General features: G+C 45.4%; 1 protein-coding gene across 1 annotated transcript in view; it reads right to left on the bottom strand.

The window, feature by feature from the left end:
- Positions 1-25544, bottom strand: part of LOC143766587 (uncharacterized) — a 925271-nt gene that overhangs the window by 12671 nt on the left and 887056 nt on the right. Inside the window, exons 2-6 of the mRNA XM_077254374.1 lie at positions 10549-10699; positions 10238-10417; positions 10031-10154; positions 9854-9951; positions 9584-9674 (exon numbers count right to left, since the gene is read on the bottom strand). Of these exons, the coding sequence (XP_077110489.1) occupies positions 9584-9674; positions 9854-9951; positions 10031-10154; positions 10238-10417; positions 10549-10626 (571 nt within the window). The 5' untranslated portion in view covers positions 10627-10699. The remainder of the gene's footprint in view (positions 1-9583; positions 9675-9853; positions 9952-10030; positions 10155-10237; positions 10418-10548; positions 10700-25544) is intronic.

Below are 25544 nucleotides of genomic sequence, written 5' to 3'. Positions count from 1 at the left end.
TGTATCCTGACCTGGAGGAGGAGTTAGGTTAGTTGGAGAGGAACACTGAAGTGGAAGGACGTCTAGGAGAGCCGCAGAGCAAAAGAGAGGTCTGACAGCCACAAGGGAGCTGCAGCCTCTGGGAAAGGAGAAAGAACCTGGAGGGTTGGATGTGGCGTACCTGAAGAGGAAAGGAGCAAAGGAGAGTAACAGGGCTCAGAGGGGAACTGTGACCGGGCACCCTCAAAGCCGAAGCACAGGAACCAGGTACCGGGAGACCGAGGCTTTTGTGGAACTCTTGGACAGAGCAGAACCGGAGGGCCAGGAACTGTATGTAATTGGCCCACACTTCGCCTGAGACGCAGCAGCACCTAAGGAGCCCGGGGCATGATAGAGTCCCTGTAAAACAGCTCGAGTTGCCCGTCGTGCAGGTACCTGTCCCAGGACTGGGGGAAACTGGAGTACACTGTAGGAAACTTCAGGCAGCAGGGAATTCATCTTCAAGAGGCGATAGAGGAAATGCTCACGGACCTCACCCTCCATTGCCTCTGAGCTGGCTGGGCCATACCACCACCCATGCCTGGTGCCCTGGACTGTGGCCAGCCAACTGCAGTAAACCAGGTAAAGACTTACAAATTGTGTCCTATCTTTATTCACCGGCACATACCATCCACACCTTACATCTTAGGACCCTGCTTCACCTGTGGGAAGTGTAACATCAGTGCTGCCACAACATCCCCCAGAGGACTCCTTTAATGCAGCATCAGTCCCACTATTGACCGAACTCCACAGGTGGCGTCACAACAGACTTTAAACACTTTTCCCTTAAAAGACCGTTCCCCTTTATCGTTGAGGCCAAGGGCCACGGACCAGGTTGCAGCCACCGTGACATTCCCCCTCGAGACCGGACCTGGTACCGAGTAACCCCCTGCCCTGGGGGCGACTCATCATTTCCAAAATAGAGTCATTTTATGTGGTTTTAAACTGCTCTGCTTTTCTGCATTTTGTCATATTAAGGCTTGTGAAAATGATATGTACCAATTTGCCTGGGATCCGCACCTGCCACCCCTACTTCTGTCACCAGGCATGGCCTCATTCATTCTGCAGGCAGCTCTGGGGATGGAGGAGATATCGGAACCAGATACTCTGGATGGTGCAGGCTCTGTTCAGCCACTTAGATTGGGGTTGCTGTGAACTGTATTGCCATCCAGTCAGGCATTATGGGTGTGTGTGCTGTCCATCTGGAGTAATCCGCTTCCTGCTTTCGCCAATTGGAAAGCACCCCACCCTACTAAAGCTCAAAGCAAATTGCAGGAAGATGCCATATATAGCCTTGTTCTCCTCTGGTTCAGTCCTTTCTGTGCTCAGCTGCTGTGACCCCTTAGTGACTAATCTTGCTTCTTATGATTTTGTATTTTCTCTGCCCTCGTGGATCTGACCCAACTACTTGACTATTCGTCATCTCACCTCACTCCACAGAACAGCAGGTAACACCATGGCCCAAGCCTAGGGATCTCTGTGTAAGAACAGATCCATGTAAAGAATGTTGAGCAAGGCCATCTGCAGCGCCCCAGAGTCCTGGTCGTTGCAGTACTGATGCTCCGCCGCTAAGGGGGGCTATGGTACGTCTGATGGCACTGAAGGAGTTCACCTGACCAGGTATCACAGACACCAATACACTTCACAGTCTGGCCTCCAGGGGGAGCTAAGGGTGCTATGTATTAGGCCACTCCTCACAATCTGGTAAAACTGGGGGTTGGATAGGAAGTTAGACAGAAAGCTGACTGGGTTGGAACCAGGCAACATCCTGTTGCAGAGGGTGTTACAGGAGAAGATTCAGGGGGGTCCCTGTCAGGGGTGGGATCCTGACAGAGGCCTAGCGAACAGAGAGAATGTTACGGGACCGCGCCTGCACCTGATCGCGGCGGTACCCTAAGAAAGGACAAGAAGCGAGGTTTATTGTGCTGAGTGAGAAACGAGGTCAACGCAACAAGGAGAAATACCAGTAGGAGTCGTGCTGTAAGACGAGGCAACATTCTATTGAGGCGCGTAGCCGGTGGCCGGAACGCCGAGGAAGTACTAGGCTCCAAGCAATACTTCAAACCTACGGCAGGACAGTCAGTTATAGGCGGGCTGTTTCACTCAAATCACCTAAGAAGACACAGGGGGCAACAATAGGGGAGGGGCGACTCTAGGGTCCCGGAAGACCTCCGAGCCTACCCGTCATACGGGTGCGTCCTAGCCATATCATCTGGGGGACGAAGAAGAACATCATAATAGAGTTGTGAGGGAACTTCAGAAACAGGCACAACAGTTGTGGGGACTATCCCATAAGCACAGCAGGGGAGGACCACAACACACAAGCGCTAGAAGGTAGGCACAGATTTCCACCTGCAAAGGGAACTTTGTAGGTGCCATCGGACCGGCTGGACTTGCGAAGCCCGGTTAACCGTATTCCGGACTGAGGATCCTGAAAACTTCAGTAAAGAGGTAAAGAGACTGCAACCTGGTGTCCTTGTTATTTACTGCGACCTGCACCGCACCACCGCAACATCACCACCAGCCACCACCTTTCACTGGACGCCCCTCAGCAGGGCCACGGACCGGGTCTAGCCACCGTGACAACCCCAGAGCAGAGACTTAGAGGCCCAGTACCGGGTACCCTTCGGCCCTGCGGCAGTGGGGGCGCTCCACATCCTTGGGATCTGCAAAGCTGAGTAGATAGTGCCAAGCCTGATTGTGGTAGCCATATCTTGAGCTGCCAGGTAACCAATACATTGTGTCTGGAATGTATTCCAACAAGATATGCATTCAAATAGCTAAATGGCGCTCCTTCCCTTCTTAACCCTGCCATGTGCCCAAACAGTAGTGTACAACCGTATACAGGGTATTGTTGGATTTAAGAGATGTTGGAAAATAATTTGTGAGATCCATTTGTTTCCTATTATCCTTTGTGAAGAATTCCAAAGTTATCACCACAAAAAGCGACATGTCAGATGTGAAAAATGGGAGTATTTTGGGCAGTAACTACTGTAGTCAAAAACTGTGACTATGGACAATAACACATCTATCAAAATGTTCTAACTCAACAGTCTCCATCAGTAAAATATCAGTAGTGGTATCAAATCTCTGGAGTAATTAGAGTATGGGGCTCGGTGGCTCTTGGCAATCTAAACTATCGTAAGAGCCAATATTTTCTATCAGATAAGTTTCAAGAAAAAATATTAGACATTTAAAGAGAACTTTTTATAATACTGCAGAGCTGGGGCATCTTCAAATTTAGATCTCGCACATTTGGAAAAGGTAATGGAGACTAAAAAAAAAAAAAAAATACCAGGGAGTTCCAAACTTACAAACTCACCTAACTGAGGCAGGCTGATCCTACCACAATCAAACTATCAACGAGAATGAACATGTAAAAAAACAAACAAAAAAAACATAGAACAAAAAATATGTTACATCTCCCCAAAAAAAGTATGTACGAGGAGAGAACTCCAACACTAAACTGGAGTTGCATTCATTTATGGTGGACCATTGGAGATACTATGAGTCCTGACCAGAAGAGTAGAGAAAGTATTAGCGCCCCCATTTCAGGAGAGATTGTGCAGTAATCTGAATTCCTTAGGATGGAAAACATAATGGCATTTATGACGTGGGGTGAATCTATGAAACCAGGACTCGAGCCAACACATCTCCTGCAGGCGTGAGTAAATGTATATTACAGCCATCAGCCACGCACAGCTTAGAGATACATCATGGCACAGGTGTAATGGTTTTTATGTAGTTTGTCACAATCCTCCTTGAAATTAGTTAGTTTTTAACCCCTTCATGACCCAGCCTATTTTGACCTTAATGACCTGGCCGTTTTTTGCAATTCTGACCAGTGTCCCTTTATGAGGTAATAACTCCTGAATGCTTCAACGGATCCTAGCGGTTCTGAGATTGTTTTTTCGTGACATATTGAGCTTCATGTTAGTGGTAAATTTAGGTCGATAATTTCTGAGTTTGTGAAAAAAACGGAAACTTGGCGAAAATTTTGAAAATTTCACAATTTTCACATTTTGAATTTTTATTCTGTTAAACCAGAGAGTTATGTGACACAAAATAGTTAATAAATAACATTTCCCACATGTCTACTTTACATCAGCACAATTTTGGAATCAAATTTTTTTTTTGCTAGGAAGTTATAAGGGTTAAAATTTGACCAGTGATTTCTCATTTTTACAACAAAATTTACAAAACCATTTTTTTTTTAGGGATCACCTCACATTTGAAGTCAGTTTGAGGGGTCTATATGGCAGAAAATACCCAAAAGTGACAACATTCTAAAAACTGCACCCCTCAAAGTGCTCAAAACCACATTCAAGAAGTTTATTAACCCTTCAGGTGTTTCACAGCAGCAGAAGCAACATGGAAGGAAAAAATGAACATTTAACTTTTTAGTCACAAAAATGATATTTTAGCAACAATTTTTCTATTTTCCCAAGGGTAAAAGGAGAAACTGGACCACGAACTTTGTTGTCCAATTTGTCCTGAGTACACCGATACCTCATATGTGGGGGGGAGGGGGGGGGGACCACTGATTGGGCACACGGCAGGGCTCGGAAGGGAAGGAGCGCCATTTGACTTTTTGAATGAAAAATTGGCTCCAATCTTTAGCGGACACCATGTCGCGTTTGGAGAGCCCCCGTGTGCCTAAACATTAGAGCTCCCCCACAAGTGACCCCATTTTGGAAACTAGACCCCCCAAGGAACTTATCTAAAAGCATAGTGAGCACTTTAAACCCCCAGGTGCTTCACAAATTGATCCGTAAAAATGAAACAGTACTTTTTTTGTTTTTTCCCCCACACAAAATTTCTTTTAGCCTCAATTTTTTCATTTTCACATGGGCAACAGGATAAAATGGATCCTAACATTTTGTGGACAATTTCTCCTGAGTACACCGATACCTCACATGTGGGGGTAAACCACTGTTTGGGCACATGGTAAGGCTCGGAAGGGAAGGAGCGCCATTTGACTTTTTGAATTAAAAATTAGCTCCAATCGTTAGCGGACACCATGTCGCGTTTGGAGAGCCCCTGTGTGCCTAAACATTGGAGCTCCCCTACAAGTGACCCCATATTGGAAACTAGACCCCCCAAGGAACTTATCTAGATGCATAGTGAGCACTTTAAACCCCCACATGCTTCACAGAAGTTTATAATGCAGAGCCGTGAAAATAAAAAATAATTTTTCTTTCCCCAAAAATGATTTTTAGCCCAGAATTTATTATTTTCCCAAGGGTAACAGGAGAAATTGGACCCCAAATCTTGTTGTCCAGTTTGTCCTGAGTAAGATACCCCATATGTGGGGGTAAACCACTGTTTGGGCGCACGGCAGGGCTCGGAAGGGAAGGCATGCCATTTGGCTTTTTGAATGGAAAATTAGCTCCAATCATTAGCGGACACCATGTTGCGTTTGGAGAGCCCATGTGTGCCTAAACACTGGAGCTCCCCCACAAATGACCCCATTTTGGAAACTAGACCTCCCAAGGAGCTAACCTAGATGTGTGGTGAGCACTTTGAACCCCCAAGTGCTTCACAGAAGTTTATAACGCAGAGCCATGAAAATAAAAAATAATTTTTCTTTTCTCAAAAATGATTTTTTAGCCCACAATTTTTAATTTTCCCAAGGGTAACAGAAGAAACTGGACAACAACTTTTGGGGTCCAATTTCTCCTGAGTACGCCGATACCCCATATGTGGGGGTAAACCACTGTTTGGGCACACGTCGGGGTTCGGAAGGGAAGTAGTGACGTTTTGAAATGCAGACTTTGATGGAATGCTCTGCGGGCGTCACGTTGCGTTTGCAGAGCCCCTGATGTGCCTAAACAGTAGAAACTTCCCACAAGTGACCCCATTTTGGAAACTAGACCCCTAAGGGAACTTATCTAGATGTGTGGTGAGCACTTTGAACCCCCAAGTGCTTCACAGAAGTTTATAACGCAGAGCTGTGAAAATAAAAAATTTTTTTTCATTCCTCTAAAATTATGTTTTAGCAAGCAATTTTTTATTTTCGCAAGGGTAACAGGAGAAATTGGACCCCAATAATTGTTGCCCAGTTTGTTCTGAGTATGCTGGCACCCCATGTGTGGGGGTAAACCACTGTTTGGGCGCACGTCGGGGCTCGGAAGAGAGGGAGCACCATTTGACTTTTTGAATGCAAGACTGGCTGGAATCAATGGTGGCGCCATGTTGCGTTTGGAGACCCCTGATGTGCCTAAACAGTGGAAACCCCTCAATTCTAACTCCAACACTAACCCCAACACACCCCAAACCCTAATCCCAACTCTAGATATAACCCTAACCCCAATACACCCCTAACCACAACCCTAATCCCAACCCTAACCCCAACACACCCCTAACCATAACCCTAACCACAAGCCTAATCTTAACCCTATTTCCAACTCTAGCCCTAATTCCACCAACCCTAACCCTAAGGCTATGTGCCCACATTGCGGATTCGTATGAGATTTTTCCGCACTATTTTTGAAAAATCCGCAGGTAAAAGGCACTGCGTTTTACCTGCACAATTACTGCGGATTTCCAGTGTTTTTGTGCAGATTTCACCTGCGGATTCCTATTGAGGAGCAGGTGTAAAACGGAATCCGCACAAAAAAATTGACATGCTGCGGAAAATACAACACAGCGTTTCCGCGCGGTATTATCCGCACCATGGGCACAGTGGATTTGGTTTTCAGTAGGTTTACATGGTACTGTAAACCTGATGGAAAACTGCTACGAATCCGCAGCGGCCAATCCGCTGCGGATCCACAGCCAAATCCGCACCATGTGTGTACAGTCTAATCTAACCCTAAGGCCATGTGCACACGCTGCGGATTTTGCTGCGGATCCGCAGCGGATTTGATGCTGTGGATCCGCAGCAGTTTTCCCAAAGTTTACAGTACCATGTAAACCTATGGGGAAAAAAAAAAAACGCTGTGCACATGCTGCGGAAAAATCCGCGCGGAAACGCAGCGGATTATTTTCCGCAGCATGTCAATTCTTTCTGCGGATTCCGCAGCGGTTTTTAACCTGCACCAATAGGAAAGTGCAGTTGAAAACCCACAGAGGAATCCGCAGAAGAAACCGCGAGAAAATCCGCAGTGGAAACCGCAGTGGTTATGCACTGCGGATTTTCCAAGTCCGCTGCGGAAAAATCCACAGCAGAATCCACAACGTGTGCACATAGCCTAACCCTAACCCTAAAACCCTAACCCTAGTGGGGTAAGAAAAAAAAAAATATATATATATATATATATATATATATATATATATATATATTTTCTTTATTTTTATTATTGTCCCTACCTATGGGGGTGATGAAGGGGGGGGTTCATTTACTATTTTTTTTATTTTGATCACTGTGCTAGGTTTTATGACAGTGATCAAAATGTACTTGGAACGAATCTGCAGGCCGATTCGGCGGGCGCACTGTGCATGCGCCCGCCATTTTGGAAGATGGCGGCGCCCGTGAAGAAGACGGACGGACACCACGAGGCTCGGTAAGTATACGGGGGGGGGGGAATCGGAGCACGGCGGAGGTAGATCGAAGCACGGGGGGGGGGCAGACAGGTGGACGGGGGAGCGGGCAGGCGGACAGAGGGGAGTACGGGGCAGAAAGGAGGACTGGGGAGGCGATCGGTGGCGGTGGGGGGGGGGGGGGGGGGGAAGGGGGCAGATTTGGTTTTCCAGCCATGGCCGATGATATTGCAGCATCGGCCATGGCTGGATTGTAATATTTCACCATTTTCATAGGTGAAATTACAAATCGCTGATTGGCTGTTTCACTTTCAACAGCCAATCAGAGCGATCGTAGCCACCCCCCTGGGCTGAAGTACCACTCCCCCTCTCCCTGCAGATCGGGTGAAATTGGAGTTAACCCTTTCACCCGATCTGCAGGGACGGGATCATTCCATGACGCCACATAGGCGTCACAGGTCGGATTGGCACCGACTTTCATGACGCCTATGTGGCGTCAAAGGTCGGGAAGGGGTTAATACAAATTGAAAAGTCAGGGTAAAGGGAAACTCTGTTGTTATTGTACAGAAATTCACACTTGGTCTCACTGCACATTTAATGTAGTCGATCATAAAAGCAAAGTTTGGCCAGAAAGACTGGACCTGGTCTTGTAGGGACCATATGAGCACATTCAGTAGCACAGAAGGGAGAGAAGGGAGATTCATTCAATAAGATATCAGGGTTCTAGGAAGCCAACAACATCATTACCCTCCGCTTTCTCTTACAGGCCCTTCATAATATCTTGTCAGCACATACTATGTACGTTGTTATTTGGCTTTGAAGTCTACAGACCTGGGCAGGTAACGGTCAGCGTGATATAATCCCTGGGGTTAGGTGGATCATGTGTAAGAAGGTGGCGGGGACCCTCGTGTGCCTTCTCTCTCCTGGACTCTGTTCGCACGTTCACATGTGGCACCTCACTGTGTATTACTGTTCATATATTGCAATGTGATGTAATGTTTATATACCATAATGTGAATGTACTCAATGGGTACTGTTTATAAGATTGGGGCTAGAATAGGATATAGGATAGGCTAGAACTGTAGTGGGGCTATAATAGAGGGGGGCACAGTAGTGATAGATGATAACATAGAATTGAGCAGGATGTAGGCAGCCCAGGGATTAACTAAAGGGGAGGTACACCAAGGAGCAGGGAAGTATAATCAGGATACTTCCTGATTAGAGACAGATACCCGGGCAGCCTTGCCCAGGGTAGGGTGCATACCGTGTATGAGACAGCTACAGGCCGGGGGGGGGGGGAAAGCTGCAGATGGCAATAAGGGGCCCCAGGCTGGAGAATAGTACAGTCAGGCATCAGCTCAATAGGATCATCCTCCTCAGGGCGGTTCTGGGATCTACGACTGGGGCGGATGTCAGTAAGATGGAACTCCCGGCACCTTTGCAAGATGGAATCGGACAAAGGGCTGACAGGGAGCTGGTGATGCAGGAAGTACGGAAGGGTCACAGATTGTCCACAGAGATGGCATGGATTGCCAGGAGAGAAGGAGAGGTTATAGAGGAAATGGAGTCTGTCCAGAAGGCAGGGAAAGTGCAAGATATGATGCTTTGTGTGAAATGTGCTGCAAAAGTGATGGGTGCCCATGTTATCAGTAAAGTTGAACTGTTTGAAAAGGACGGTGACTTTGCAGTGTTTTATGGAACCTGGAATCCTGAAGCTGGGGTTAGAGAGACCGAGGGAACTCCAGCAACTGAAATGAGTACTCTGCTGCACAAATCACACACACACCCGAAAGGACTCTGTATTTCATCTGCGGGGCGCCAGGGTGTGGAAACACTACAGCTCATTGCCACGACTACCACCCTGGCCGCCTTACACCTGCAGGTTGTAAGAGCTATACAAAAGGGTTTTCACAATTTCACAAAGCCATTTAAATATTTTCGGATGGAGGAGAAAGTTATGCTCTACCGGCAAAATGGGGATCACATGATGGTGCCACGTCCGAACTACACCATTGATAAAGCAGCCACAGCCGGAGACTGAGAAGAATCTGTGACTTCTCTGTAGTTAGTGGTTACTACTCACCTTGGTAGTCATATGTAGGGGTCTCCTCTTTACACCACTCATCACCCCTCACATATGTCTCTGTAGTATTAATATGGGTCAGATCTTCACCCTGAAATAAATAATGTAAAAGTCACATCTATAATCAGCTCTAATCCTGCCATCACCACCGTTCTCCTGACACCAGCATGAAACATGTAATACTGGTGGATAAAACAAGACTGAGCACAAGACCTTCACCACCGTTTACACATCATAGGAGAGATCAGACGACACCTTCTTTCCATCTACCTGATGATTCTGAGAGACATTGGGATCTTCTTGTTTACAGTCCTGTGGAAGAAGAGGACGGGGACATCTCTCTGGTGTTGTCCTCTTACTGGATAAATCTGGATGAAACACATACAAGGACTGAATTCATTCCTTAAATACAGATAATTATAGGCTGTGCGTATTTAATCCTATTACCTGGTGATGTGAGGGGCTGGGGAACCTCCATCATGACGTCCTCGTACAGATTATTATGTAATTCTAAATACTCCCACTCCTCCATGGAGAAATAGACAGCGACATCCTGGCACCTTATAGGAATCTGACACATACAATGATACCGTCATCACTCTGATCCCTTCATAGTTTTACTGTATAATGTCCCAGCATTCCCAGCAGTGTCACCTCTCCAGTCAGCAGCTCAGTCATCTTGTAGATGAGTTCTAGGATCTTTTGGTCATTGATGTCCTCATGTATCAGTGGGTGAGGTGGAGGCCCTGTGATTGGGCTCTGGGGTCTTCCCCATCCCTCAGACACAGGGGCCTGACAGCGCTCACTAGAAATTTTTTTCACTACTGTGTAATCCTGGTTAAGGAGAAACACATTAATAAAGGTCACTACAGACATTTCCAGATTCCTCACCTCTTGAGTTCTGTCCAACAGTTTTATTGCCATAAATAAAAATTATGTAATGTGACGCCATCAAAATCTCTCACCTCTCCAGTAAGCCGGAAGAGGATCTCTAGGGTGAGGTGTAATATCCTCTCGGCCATCTTGTCCCTCTTCATATCCATTCTTGATGGGTAGTTAAGAAAAATTCTCTTAATATAGAAGATGTCTACTGAAAGGATCGGATATTGTAGGGACCTGAACAGGAAGACGATGAATCATTATAAAGAATTCTGTGTAATAATAAAATTACTGGAGATAACAAGGGAAACATTTCAGAAGACAGAATGTGTAGATGTTGTATTCTCTAGTCTTGTATGGACTGGAACATAAGCTGAGTTACAGAGTAAGACATCTCCTCCATGCAACCAATCACTGGCTATGTTACTCACTGCTTCGGCAATTAATTTGCTGTAGGAACCACAAGTTCGTTGGGACAGACCAGAAAATACAGAGTCTGGCGGGGACCCAAGCAGCAATTACCATATTTTTCGGACTACAAGATGCACTTTTTCCCAAAAAAAATTTTGGTGGAAAATGGGGGTGCATCTTCTAGTCGGAATATACTTACAATTAATGTGACGGCAGCAGGAGTCGGGTGATTCTACGGCGGTCCGACACTCCAGGGAGATCCCACTCCCTTCCTAGGCTGGTGCGGCAGTATTCGGCGGTGTGCAGTGGTGCGGGGCTCCGCCAACATTTTTGTAAATCCCAGAGCACTGCACATCCACACTGCTGCCATGTGGTAGCCCCTGGTAAAATGGTCTCTGGGAAAATGGCCACCAGGTTGGCACATGCACACATTGACATCTCGGGTGATGAGATTTGGAGCCAAGATCTCAATTTGCAGCGGCATTTTCCCAGAGGCCATTTTACCGGAGGCCACCGCATCGCAGCAGTGGGGGTGTGCGGGGCTCGAGGGCTTTCACAAAATGACAGCGTAGCCTCTTATGATCCGGTGACTTTGGAGCCGCATGAAACTTTCTCTGGAGTAGGTGGAAACTGTACTGACCGCAAACCCTGAACTAACACCGCAACTAGAAGTAGCCGTGGGGTGTGCCTAACAAACCCTAGACACCTCGACACAGCCGGAGAACTAAATACCCCTATAGATGGAAATAGGAATACTATCTTGCCTCAGAGCAGAACCCCAAAGGATAGGCAGCCCCCACGAATATTGACTGTGAATAGGAGAGGAAAGACACACGCAGGCAGAAAACAGAATTAAGCAAAAGAGGCCACTCTAGCTAAATAGGGAAAGATAGGACAGAATACTAAGCGGTTAGTATTAAAACCCTTCCAAAAATATCCACAGCAGATAATACAAAAAGTTCCACAATCTAACTAAAGACATGGAATGTATATCTGTAACTCCTGAGAATCCAACAAGACTGAGAAAATACTGACACAATCTAAGCTGGACAAAAAAATTAATAGCACCAAATTATTGAGCACACAGCATGTGTGCCACAGAAACAAAACCAGACACTTATCTTTGATGATTTGGCAGCAAGGCAGAAGGGACCAAACAAGGACCAACACCTCCCAACAACCATGGACAACTGGCAAGGACTAATGAATCCTGCACGCCTAAATACCCCAGTCAGAACTGCAATCAGCAGATACACCTGACCAGGACTGCAACTGAGGGACAACTGCATTACCACCTACAACCACCGGAGGGAGCCCAAAAGCAGAATTCACAACAGTACCTCCCCTTGAGGAGGGGTCACCGAACCCTCACCAGAGCCCCCAGGTCGATCAGGACGAGCCAGATGAAAAGCATGAACCAAATCAGCAGCATGGACATCAGAGGCAAAAACCCAAGAATTATCCTCCTGGCCATAACCCTTCCATTTGACAAGATACTGAAGCTTCCGCCTCGAAAAACGAAAATCCAAAATCTTCTCAACAACATACTCCAACTCCCCATCAACCAACACAGGGGCCAGAGGATCAACAGAGGGAACAACGGGTACCACATATTTCCGCAATAAAGATCTATGGAAGACATTATGGATAGCAAAAGAGGCCGGAAGCGCCAAACGAAAAGACACCGGATTAATAATCCCAGAAATTTTATAAGGGCCAATAAACCGAGGCTTAAACTTAGGAAAAGAAACCTTCATAGGAACATGTCGGGAAGACAACCAGACCAGATCCCCAACCCGAAGCCGGGAACCAACACACTGACGACGGTTAGCAAAACGTTGAGCCTCCTCCTGGGACAACACCAAATTGTCCACCACATGAGCCCAAATCTGCTGCAACCTGTCAACCACAGAATCCACACCAGGACAGTCAGAAGGCTCAACCTGCCCAGAAGAAAAACAAGGATCAAAACCAAAATTACAAAAAAAAGGAGAAACCAAAGTAGCCGAACTAGCCCGATTATTAAGGGCAAACTCTGCCAATGGCAAAAAGGCCACCCAATCATCCTGATCAGCAGACACAAAGCATCTCAAATAAGTCTCCAAGGTCTGATTAGTTCGCTCGGTTTGGCCATTTGTTTGAGGATGAAATGCAGAGGAAAAAGATAAATCGATGCCCAGCCTAGCACAAAAGGCCCGCCAAAACCTAGAAACAAACTGGGAACCTCTGTCGGACACAATATTCTCCGGAATACCATGCAAACGAACCACATGCTGAAAAAACAACGAAACCAAATCTGAAGAGGAAGGCAATTTAGGCAAAGGCACCAAATGAACCATCTTAGAGAACCGATCACAAACAACCCAGATAACAGACATCCTCTGGGAAACAGGAAGATCAGAAATAAAATCCATAGAAATATGCGTCCAGGGCCTCCCAGGGACCGGCAATGGCAAAAGCAACCCACTAGCACGAGAACAACAAGGCTTGGTCTGCGCACAAGTCCCACAGGACTGCACAAAAGAACGCACATCACGTGATAAAGAAGGCCACCAAAAGGACCTACCAACCAAGTCTCTGGTACCAAAAATACCAGGATGACCAGCCAACACAGAACAGTGAACCTCAGAAATCACTCTACTAGTCCATCTGTCAGGAACAAACAGTTTCTCCACTGGACAGCGGTCAGGTCTGTCAGCCTGAAATTCCTGAAGAACCCGTCGTAAATCAGGGGTAATGGCAGAAAGAACCACCCCTTCTTTCAGAATGCCGACCGGTTCAAGGACCTCAGGAGAATCAGGCAAAAAACTCCTAGAAAGGGCATCAGCCTTAATATTCTTAGAACCCGGAAGATACGAGACCACAAAATCAAAACGGGAAAAAAACAAGGACCATCGATCCTGTCTAGGATTCAGCCTTTTGGCAGACTCGAGGTAAATCAAATTCTTATGATCGGTCAAGACCACAATACGGTGCTTAGCTCCCTCAAGCCAATGTCGCCACTCCTCAAATGCCCACTTCATAGCCAACTCCCGATTGCCGACATCATAATTGCGTTCAGCAGGCAAAAATTTACGGGAAAAGAAGGCACACGGTTTTATCAAGGAACCAACAGGATCCCTCTGAGACAAAACGGCCCCTGCCCCATTCTCAGAAGCGTCAATCTCAACCTGAAATGGAAGAGAAACATCCGGTTGGCGCAACACCGGAGCAGGAGTAAATCGACGCTTAAGCTCCTGAAAGGCAGAAACAGCCGCAGAGGACCAATTCGCCACATCAGCGCCTTTCTTCGTCAAATCGGTCAAGGGTTTAACCACGCTGGAAAAGTTAGCAATGAAACGGCGATAAAAATTTGCAAAACCCCAAAATTTCTGAAGGCTCTTTACGGACGTGGGTTGAATCCAATCATGAATGGCCTGAACCTTAACCGGATCCATCTCAATAGATGAAGAAGAAAAAATAAAACCCAAAAAAGAAACCTTTTGTACCCCAAAGAGACACTTAGACCCCTTCACAAACAAAGCATTGTCACGAAGGATCTGAAATACCATCCTGACCTGTTCCACATGAGACTCCCAATCATCAGAAAAAAAAATCTAAATATCGTCCAAATATACAATCAAGAATTTATCAATATAAGTCCGGAAGATATCATGCATGAAAGATTGAAAAACAGATGGAGCATTAGTGAGCCCGAACGGCATCACAAGGTATTCAAAATGGCCTTTGGGCGTATTGAACGCAGTTTTCCATTCATCACCCTGCTTAATCCGAACAAGATTATACGCCCCCGAAGGTCAATCTTCGTAAACCAACTAGCCCCCTTAATCCTAGCAAACAAATCGGAAAGCAAAGGTAAAGGGTATTGAAACTTGACCGTGATCTTATTCAAGAGGCGATAATCAATACAGGGTCTCAAGGAGCCATCCTTCTTAGCAACAAAAAAAATCCCGCTCCCATCGGTGAAGAAGATGGCCGAATATGCCCTTTCTCCAAAGACTCCTTAACATAACTCCGCATAGCGGTATGTTCAGGCACAGACAGGTTGAAAAGTCGGCCCTTAGGAAACTTACAGCCTGGAATCAAATCAATCGCACAATCACAGTCCCTGTGCGGTGGAAGAGAACTGGACTTGGGCTCATCGAATACATCCTGACAATCAGACAAAAACTCTGGAATTTCGGAAGAGGAAGAAGAGGAGATGGACATTAAGGGAACATCATTATGAACCCCCTGACAACCCCAACTAGTCACAGACATAGACTTCCAATCCAACACAGGATTATGTACCTGCAACCACGGAAAACCCAACACGATAGCATCATGTAAATTATGCAACACCAGAAATCGACAATCTTCCTGATGGGCTGGCGCCATACGCATGTTCACCTGTGTCCAAAACTGAGGCTTATTTTTAGCCAAAGGTGTAGCATCAATGCCCCTTAAAGGAATAAGGTTCTGCAAAGGCTGCAAGGGAAAACCACAACGCCTGGCAAACTCAAAGTCCATTAAGTTCAAAGCGGCGCCTGAATCCACAAACGCCATGACAGAAAATGATGACAATGAGCAGATCAAGGACACAGATAACAGAAATTTAGGTTGTACAGTACTCATGGTAAATGAACTAGCGATCCTCTTTGTCCGCTTAGGGCAGACTGAAATGACATGAGAAGCATCGCCACAATAATAACACAACCTATTCTGACGTCTGAATCCTTGTCGTTCTGTTCTAGACAGAATCCTATCACACTGCATTGGCTCAGGACTCTGCTCTGAGGACAACGTCACAGCGAGCACAGTTCTGCGCTCCCGCAAGCGCCAATCAATCTGAATGGCCAGAGACATAGAATCAGTCAGACCGACAGGCGTGGGAAACCCCACCATAACATCTTTAACGGATTCAGAAAGACCCTTTCTGAAAATTGCCGCCAAAGCATCATCATTCCATTTAGTCAACACAGACCATTTTCTAAATTTCTGACAATACAATTCTGCCGCCTCTTGACCCTGAGACAGGGCCAACAAGGTCTTCTCCGTTGATCCACAGAATTAGGTTCATCATATAATAGTCCTAAAGCCTGAAAAAAGGAATCTACATTAAGCAAAGCCGGATTCCCAGATTCCAGGGAAAATGCCCAATCCTGTGGGATCGCCACGCAGCAGGGAAATGACGATTTTAACCTGCTGAATGGAATCACCAGAGGATCGAGGTCTCAAAGCAAAAAACAGTTTACAGTTGTTTTTAAAACTCAAAAATTTGGACCTGTCACCAAAAAAAAGCAGGAGTAGGAATCTTCGGCTCTAAAACAGGAGTCTGAACAATATAATCAGAAATTCCCTGTACCCTAGCAGCAAGCTGGTCTACACGAGAAGCTAATTCCTGAACATCCATGCTAACACAAGACTCCTCAGCCACCCAGAGAAAAAGAGGGAAGAAAAGGCAAAGCAAACTGCAGAAAAAAAAATGACTCAACACCTTTCTTCCCTTCTTCTGAGATGCATTTAACTCATTGTTGGCCAGTTGTACTGTTATGATCCGGTGACTTTGGAGCCGCATGAAACTTTCTCTGGAGTAGGTGGAAACTGTACTGACCGCAAACCCTGAACTAACAAAGCAACTAGAAGTAGCCGTGGGGTGTGCCTAACAAACCCTAGACACCTCGACACAGCCGGAGAACTAAATACCCCTATAGATGGAAATAGGAATACTATCTTGCCTCAGAGCAGAACCCCAAAGGATAGGCAGCCCCCCACGAAAATTTACTGTGAATAGGAAAGGAAAGACACACGCAGGCAGAAAACAGAATTCAGCAAAAGAGGCCACTCTAGCTAAATAGGGAAAGATAGGACAGAATACTAAGCGGTCAGTATTAAAACCCTTCCAAAAATATCCACAGCAGATAATACAAAAAATTCCACAATCTAACTAAAGACATGGAATGTATATCTGCAACTCCTGAGAATCCAACAAGACTGAGAAAATACTGACACAATCTAAGCTGGACAAAAAAATGAATAGCACCGAATTATTGAGCACACAGCATGTGTGCCACAGAAACAAAACCAGACACTTATCTTTGATGATTTGGCAGCAAGGCAGAAGGGACCAAACAAGGACCAACACCTCCCAACAACCATGGACAACTGGCAAGGACTAATGAATCCTGCACGCCTAAATACCCCAGTCAGAACTGCAATCAGCAGATACACCTGACCAGGACTGCAACTCAGGGACAACTGCATTACCACCTACAACCACCGGAGGGAGCCCAAAAGCAGAATTCACAACAGTAGCCCCTGCAACCCTGACCACCGACGAACCTGCCGTATCAGCCTGGGATGGGATTTCCCAGAGGCCATTGCTTCACAGCAATGGATGTGCGGGTGCTCCGGGCTTTCAGAAAATGTTGGAGGAGCCACCGCACCACGAGAACCACAGAACCTACCACATCAGTCTGCGATAGGAGTCATATCACTGCCGGCCCACAGAACACCCCCTGTGACCACCCTCCACCAGCGCTACTGATTTCCCACGGTAAGCTGAATTCATATTCTTATGAATTCATGCATACCAAACCGTCAGAACATATTAACAGTCAATGTCACTCGATGTATCCTCTCAAGATCAAATACATCCCTTTAAAGACTCAACGCGTTTACCCTCTTCCAATTATAAGAGGTTTATCAGGAGTGAAACAGATATTAAAGGGTTACTTATCTTAGTCAGATTTGGCGTATTTTAACAATATAGTCAGCAGCACCACCGGGCCAGTCCCCTATCAATGTAGTGCTTACGACATAGATAGGGGACTGGCCCGGTGGTGCTGCTGACTATCGTTAAAATACGCCAAATCTGACTAAGATAAGTAACCCTTTAATATCTGTTTCACTCCTGATGAACCTCTGATTATTGGAAGAGGGGAAACGCGTTGAGTCTTTAAAGGGATGTATTTGATCTTGAGAGGATACATGGAGTGACATTGACTGTTAATATGTTCTGACGGTTTGGTCTGCCCTTGTGGGGAAGTATGCTGGTGGGATACCCACTGAAGGTTTAATCTATGAGATGGAAATTGATTACTGTTTTTGACATGAATATGGGATCTCTCGTGTAATAGTGTTATTTTTTGTTTCTATTAACATTCATTTTGTATGGCTAATTGAGGTGTGATTGATTTTCACAGTAGGGTTTTCCCTCTATAGCCAGAGTAGCGCCCCAAGCAGCACCCCTAGTGTGCATAAACAAACTTAGGATACATATACATTTTCTCGACACTTGGAGATAAGCACTGTAGCACCTTTACCTAAGGGCGAGGTTAGAGCTCAACTACGAGATGTTAGGGACATCGTTTGCCTAAATAGAAGAGGTTATGAATCCCCTCTTTAGATAGATAGTAGTAAAGATTTATCAAACTACCTTTATCGACTCAAGAAGAAAACCTTAGTGGGGCACTGTGTGTATGATCTTTTTTCTATCCCCTATCCCAGCAGGGCCCAGTAGGGGTAGCAGGAAGAGTCGACGAGGAGCGGGGGCACCAATGCGCAGGATATAGGGTGCCAACCTCCACTGGTAAGTAGGGTGCACCCAATGGAGTGCAGGGCTTCGCACCATCCTGGCCTTTCTCTTTAGTTTGTTAGAGTTTTGGTGATGGTTTTAGTAGTGCACATATGTGGTTATTTTATCGATTGGTTTAATAAAGGTTAATTTTTATCTTTTAAATCTTTTTGGGGATTTTTTCTGAGAGTGATGGGGTGCTACGCTAGATGACCTGGCCTCCACAGTCACCAGACCTGAACCCAAACGAGATGGTTTGGGGTGAGCTGGACCACAGAGTGAAGGCAAAAGGGCCAACAAGTGCTAAGCATCTCGGGGAACTCCTTCAAGATTGTTGGAAGACCATTTCCGGTGACTACCTCTCTTGAAGCTCATCAAGAGAATGCCGAGAGTGTGCAAAGCAGTCATCAAAGCAAAAGGTGGCTACTTTGAAGAACCTAGAATACAAGACATATTTTCAGTTGTTTCCCACTTTTTTTGTTAAGTATACAATTCCACATGTGTTAATTCATAGTTTTGATGCCTTCAGTGTGAATGTACAATTTTCAGAGTCATGAAAATACAGAAAAATCTTTAAATGAGAAGGTGTGTCCAAACTTTTGGTCTGTACTGTACATGGCCACAATCCCCATTTTGGTAAACATGGCTCCCGTCATTATCATGGTATGGATGACAACCAATCCTGGTAAACATGGCCCCATCACACTGCTGACATAAAAAAAAAATAAAATAAAAGATTTTACTCACCTTCCCTCTGCTCAGCGCCATGTTTGATTCCATCAGCTGATTTTGGAGTGTAAGCAGCGCACAACGTGTAAGTAGCCTCCACACGCCGAGATCAGCTGCCAGAATATTCACTGCTCCCCACGCCCATATTTTTGGGCGTGGTGAGCAGTGAATATTCATTTTCTTTAATAGTGGTTGGGCGATCATGTGTGCCCGCTATTAAAGAGAATGAATATTCACTGCTCCACAGGCCCAGTGAGAGGGACTATGGGTGAGAGGAACTATGGGGGTGGGGAGCAGTGAATATTCATGTTCTTTAATAGTGGTTGGGCGATCATGTGTGCCCGCTATTAAAGAGAATGAATATTCACTGCTCCACAGGCCCAGTGAGAGGGACTATGGGTGAGAGGAACTATGGGGGTGGGGAGCAGTGAATATTCATGTTCTTTATCAGTGGGCAGACGTGTTAGCCACAGCTGCTGGCTCCTGCCTCCTGCTCCTCCGTCTCTGCCACTTCCCCCCGGCCCATAGCCACTATAAGGTACATCTGGGCTATAAGACGCACCCTTTTCTCTAAAATTTGGGATGGAAAAAGAAAAAGTGCTTCTTATTGTCCAAAAAATATGGTACTTGACACCAAAGTCTCCATATACAGTGTTTTATGGGATTTATTTCTGGCCTTAGGCTTTCCTACATTACAAGAAAGACACCAGAAAAAAAAACAAATATTACAATGTTTGAAAAAGAAAATAGACACCAACAATTCTTGGTAGAAGAAGAAAAAAAAAAACATAAAAAAGCAGAAGACACTTTCTATTATTTTTAACACGCTAAACATTTGTTTTTAAATTAACTCTTTTGGACTCCAGAACATAGATGTACACCGCAGGGACAGAACAGGTGCGGCTGCAACAAAAACCCTGGCAGTTTAGGGGTGGATGACTGTATGAAAATAGGTAGCCCTGGCCAGTGGCATCCCTGGATACAAGCGGTAACCCTGATGAAGAAGGATGCCGCTCCTTCGAAACGCATCGGATACCCTCTTGGTCTCAGCACCGCTACGTAGTTCCTGTGACGTCACATGTCAGGCTTTCCCACCAGCCGCTCTTCCCCCGCTCGTACCCACGGATGCCACCGTGCGGGGCTCTCCCTGGCTCTATGCAGCTTCTTTGCATTCCTGCTGTGCCGCGGCGGCCACTAGTCCGCCTTCCTGCCATCTGAACACCAGGACCGCCACCACGGATCTTTTCAGGCAGCAACATATAAAGCAGCACCACATCCACAACGCCTTTGAAACCTGGTGAGTCCCCAGCTGGCCCTACCGGTGTTTGTGGTTTACACGATTTACATGTGTGCATATATACGCCACACACTCATACCCTGAGGTGTGCAGAGCACCTTAGTCGGGTCACATTTAGGTTAATATCCTGTGGGATGACAATACCTGCGCGAGGCACAGGATCCACTAGGCGCACATAGTGGAAGCCTGAACGCACGACTATTTTCATATAGTCATCCACCCCTATTCAGCAGGGGTCCTACTCATAAACCCCCCCACAAGCCCCCACTAGGTGCACTTCCTTTCCTCTCATTTTTTGAGCAAATTCCCTTCACGGTTGTCATACCCTCAAGCACGGTTTCCTCTTCACTATCATAATTGGTTACAACACACGACAGTTCTGGCACCTATCTGTCTCGATTCCAGCTGCTGAGGGTAGCATTCAGGAGTTAGCGCTTGTGTGTTTTTCCTATATACAACCCTGGCAGTTTAACCACTTGCTCTTGTCAAAAGCAAACATGACATCTCAGAAGGTGTGACAAATTTCGGCTGAGTGCCCTGAATGCTCGATAGTATGGGGCGGCCTAGATACTACGAGACTTACATGCCTAATCATGGTCAAACAACAGAATCTCAAATACAGATACCATCATAAGAAATCAGGATTAAAGCAACCCGTATACATATGGGTACAACCCTGCGGAGCTCCCAAACAACATTCAACCGCCAAAACATGGAGCAAAAACACCACCAAAAAAAAAACAAAGAAAAAGTTTTCTTGATTAGAATAAAATTGCATTCTTTTATTGCAAAAAAATGAGTAAAAACAGAAGTCATTAAGTTATAAGGGTATGTGCACACGTTGCAGATTTTCCTGCGGATTTTTCTGCACTAAATCTGCAGCTCTTGGCAGAAAACGCAGGTGCGTTTTTGATGCATTTTTGTGTGCGGTTTTGTAAGCTAAATAAAGATGTATTATTGAACAAAAAAAAAAAAAAAGATTTGTGATGTCATGTCTTGTCCAACCTTCTTTTGTTACATTTGTGCAACCCACACTCCATTACACAGATAGATGTAGATAGATAGATGGATAGTTAGGCTACTTTCACACCTCAGGTTTTTGCCGTCAGGCATAATCCGTCGAGTTTTGAAAAAAAAAAACAGATCAGTTTTTGGGGTTTTTTCGCCGGATCCGTTTTTTCTCTCACAGAATTGTATTAGCGCCGGATTGCGCCTGATGGCCACGTTTCATCCGTTTTTTGACAGATTTGTAAAAAAAAAAAAAAAAAAAAACAGCGACGGATCCGGCGAAAAACATATAAAACTGAGATATGAAATGATGAATCCGGCCTCCGAATCCGGTTTTTCATGCATTTTTTCCGTTGAAATCATGCACATTTTCCATTCTCTCTCTAAAAAAAAACAAAAAAACAAAACGGATCAGTTGCATCCGTTTTTCATTATTTGCAACGGATCCGTTTTTTAAAAAATTCGCCCAATCCTGCCTGATGGAAACAAACTGATGTGTGAAAGTAGCCTAACTATCCATATATCTTTCCATCAGGCAGGATCCGGTGAATTTTTGAAACAAAAAAAAGATCCGTTGCAAATAGTGAAAAACTGATGCAACTGATCCGTTTTTTTGAGAGAGAACGGAAAACGTACATGATTTCAATGGAAAAATGCATGAAAAACCGGATTCGGAGGCCGGATTCATCATTTCACATCTCAGTTTCATACGTTTTTCGCCGAATCCGTCGCTGGGCGTTTTTTCACCGGACAGAAAAAACATTCTTCTGTACGTTTTCTCCGTCCACTGGAAACAGCTTTTCTGACGGATCCGGCAAAAAAAAAACTGATGAAACGTGTGACCATCAGGCACAATCCGGCGCTAATACAACTCTATGAGAAAAAAAACGGATCCGGTGGAAAAAAAAAAACAGAGATCCGTTTTTTCAAAACTCACCGGATTGTGCCTGACAGCAAAAACCTGATGTGTGGAAATAGCCACATCGATATATCTATGTTTCTACAGATATATCTATAAATATATCTATAGATCGATATAGCCATAGCTATATCTATAGATACAGTTATGGCCAAAAGTATTGACACCCCTGCAATTCTGTCAGATAATACTCAGTTTCTTCCTGAAAACGATTGCAAACACAAATTCTTTGGTATTATCTTCATTTAATTTGTCTTAAATAAAAAAAAACACAAAAGAGAATGAAGCAAAAAGCAAAACATTGATCATTTCACACAAAACTCCAAAAATGGGCCAGACAAAAGTATTGGCACCCTCAGCCTAATACTTGGTTGCCCAACCTTTAGCCAAAATAACTGCGACCAACCGCTTCCAGTAACCATCAATGAGTTTCTTACAATGCTTTGCTGGAATTTTAGACCATTCTTCTTTGGCAAACTGCTCTAGGTCCTTGATATTTGAAGGGTGACTTCTCCAAACTGCCATTTTTAGATCTCTCCACAGGTGTTCTATGGGATTCAGGTCTGGACTCATTGCTGGCCACCTTAGGGTATGTGTCCACGTTCAGGTTTGCTTCAGGCTTTGGTCAGGATTTTATGCATGTAAAATCCTGACCAAAAATGCACCTGAGGTCACTGGCAGGTCACCTGCGGTGTTCCTGCGTGTTTTGCTCATTGTAGCAACATGCTGCGTTCTGTAAAAACGCGTCGCATGTGCGTTTTTGCGGGAAAAACGCATGCGTTTTTTAATGCACAGTGGAGACGGGATTTCATTAAATCCCCTCCACTATGCTGTAACATCTGGACGCTGCGTTTTTGACGCTGTGGCTCAGCGCTGCGTCAAAAACGCAGCGTTTCCTGAACGTGGACACACCCTTAGAAGTCTCCAGTGCTTTCTCTCAAACCATTTTCTAGTGCTTTTTGAAGTGTGTTTTGGGTCATTTTCCTGCTGGAAGACCCATGACCTCTGAGGGAGACCCAGCTTTCTCACACTGGGCCCTACATTATGCTGCAAAATTTGTTGGTAGCCTTCAGACTTCATAATGCCATGCACACGGTCAAGCAGTCCAGTGCCAGAGGCAGCAAAGCAACCCCAAAACATCAGGGAACCTCCACCTTGTTTGACTGTAGGGACAGTGTTCTTTTCTTTGAATGCCTCTTTTTTTCTCCTGTAAACTCTATGTTGATGCCTTTGCCCAAAAAGCTCTACTTTTGTCTCATCTGACCAGAGAACATTCTTCCAAAATGTTTTAGGCTTTTTCAGGTAAGTTTTGGCAAACTCCAGCCTGGCTTTTTTATGTCTCAGGGTAAGAAGTGGGGTCTTCCTGGGTCTCCTACCATACAGTCCCTTTTCATTCAGACGCCGACGTATAGTACGGGTTTACACTGTTGTACCCTCGGACTGCAGGGCAGCTTGAACTTGTTTGGATATTAGTCGAGGTTCTTTATCCAACATCCGCACAATCTTGCGTTGAAATCTCTTGTCAATTTTTCTTTTCCGTCCACATGTAGGGAGGTTAGCCACAGTGCCATGGGCTTTAAACTTCTTGATGACACTGCGCACGGTAGACTGTTGTGAGTTCCGTTCTCGAACTCCCTCCTGTGGTCATGAATGGTACTTTGGCGAGTTCTGTCTGTGAACTCCCTCTGGTGGCTGTGAGTGGAGCTACTAGCCATTGAGGTGCTTTCCTCACCTGCTCCTCATTTGTTGCTAGTCTGGCTTCTCTATTTAACTCCACTCAGATCGTTAGTGGATGCCAGCTGTCGATGTCTTAGCCTTGGTTCAGATCTCTCTGGGACCTTTCTGAGGACCTGTCTATTCCAGCAGAAGCTAAGTTCCTGCTAGTTTATTAGTTTCTCATTGTTTTCTTGCTAATTTTCTAATCCAGCTTGTTACCATGATATTGTCTTGCTAGCTGGAAGCTCTGGGGGTGCAGAGTGGCACCACCGCATCGTGAGTCGGTGCGGGGGTCTTTTTGCACACTCTGTGTGGTTATTTGTAGTTTTTTGTGTTGACCGCAAAGATTCCTTTTCTGTCCTCAATCTGTTTAGTTAGACTGGCCTCCTTTGCTGAAACCTATTTCATTCCTGTGTTTATGTATTCCTCTTAACTCACAGTCAATACTTGTGGGGGGCTGCCTTTACCTTTGGGGAATTTCTCTGAGGCAAGGTGAGGCTTTGTTTCCTATCTTTAGGGGTAGTTAGCTCTTAGGCTGTGAAGAGGCGTCTAGGCAGAGTCAGGCACACTCCACGGCTATTTCTAGTGTGTGTGACAGGAGTAGGGTTTGCGGTCAGCAGAATTCCCACTTCCCCAGAGCTAGTCCCAATTCCGTGTATAACTATCAGGTCATTCCGGGTGCACCTAACCACCAGGTCCATAACAGTACAGCTGGCCCACAAAGTGTTAATGCATCTCAATAGAGGGAAAAGAGAAGTTCTGAGACCATTTTTTCTTCCCTCTGCAGTGTGTTTTGTCTCTCTTTTCCCCTTAACCTCTGGGTGGTTCAGAACTCAGGTGCAGATATGGACATTCAGGGTCTGTTCTCTAGTGTGGATCAACTCACTGCAAGGGTACAAAGCATTCAAAATTATGTGGTTCAGAATTCGATGTTAGAGCCTAGAATACCAATTTCTGATTTGTTTGCTGGGGATAGATCTAAGTTTCTGAGTTTCAAAAATAATTGTAAACTGTTTCTTGCTCTGAAACCCCGCTCTTCTGGTGACCTGTCATGATTCCCAATGGCAGGGAAAAATCAGAACACAAAAATAACGGACGAGCTCTGGGTGATGGAATCTCGAGCTGACCGTGAGCTAAATCTACCACACAACTAATAGTAGCCAGGGAGCATACCTACGACTTCCTAGATGCCACGCGCCAGCCGGAGGACTAAATACGCCTGGTAGAGGAAGGAACAGACCTGGCTTACCTCTAGGGAAATACCCCAAAAGATGATAGCAGCCCCCCACATGTAATAACGGTGAGTTAAGAGGAAAAGACACACACAGTATGAAAGTAGATTTAGTAAAGAGAGGTCCACTTACTAGATAGCAGAAGGATACAAAAGAGGACTTCACGGTCAACTGAAAACCCTTTCAAAAAACCATCCTGAAATTACTTTAAGACT

The sequence above is a fragment of the Ranitomeya variabilis genome, chromosome 4, assembly GCF_051348905.1.
Source record: "Ranitomeya variabilis isolate aRanVar5 chromosome 4, aRanVar5.hap1, whole genome shotgun sequence".
Lineage (NCBI taxonomy): Eukaryota > Metazoa > Chordata > Amphibia > Anura > Dendrobatidae > Ranitomeya > Ranitomeya variabilis.
Note: the sequence above shows the minus strand (reverse complement) of the source record. Positions and strands in the feature narration are given on the sequence as shown.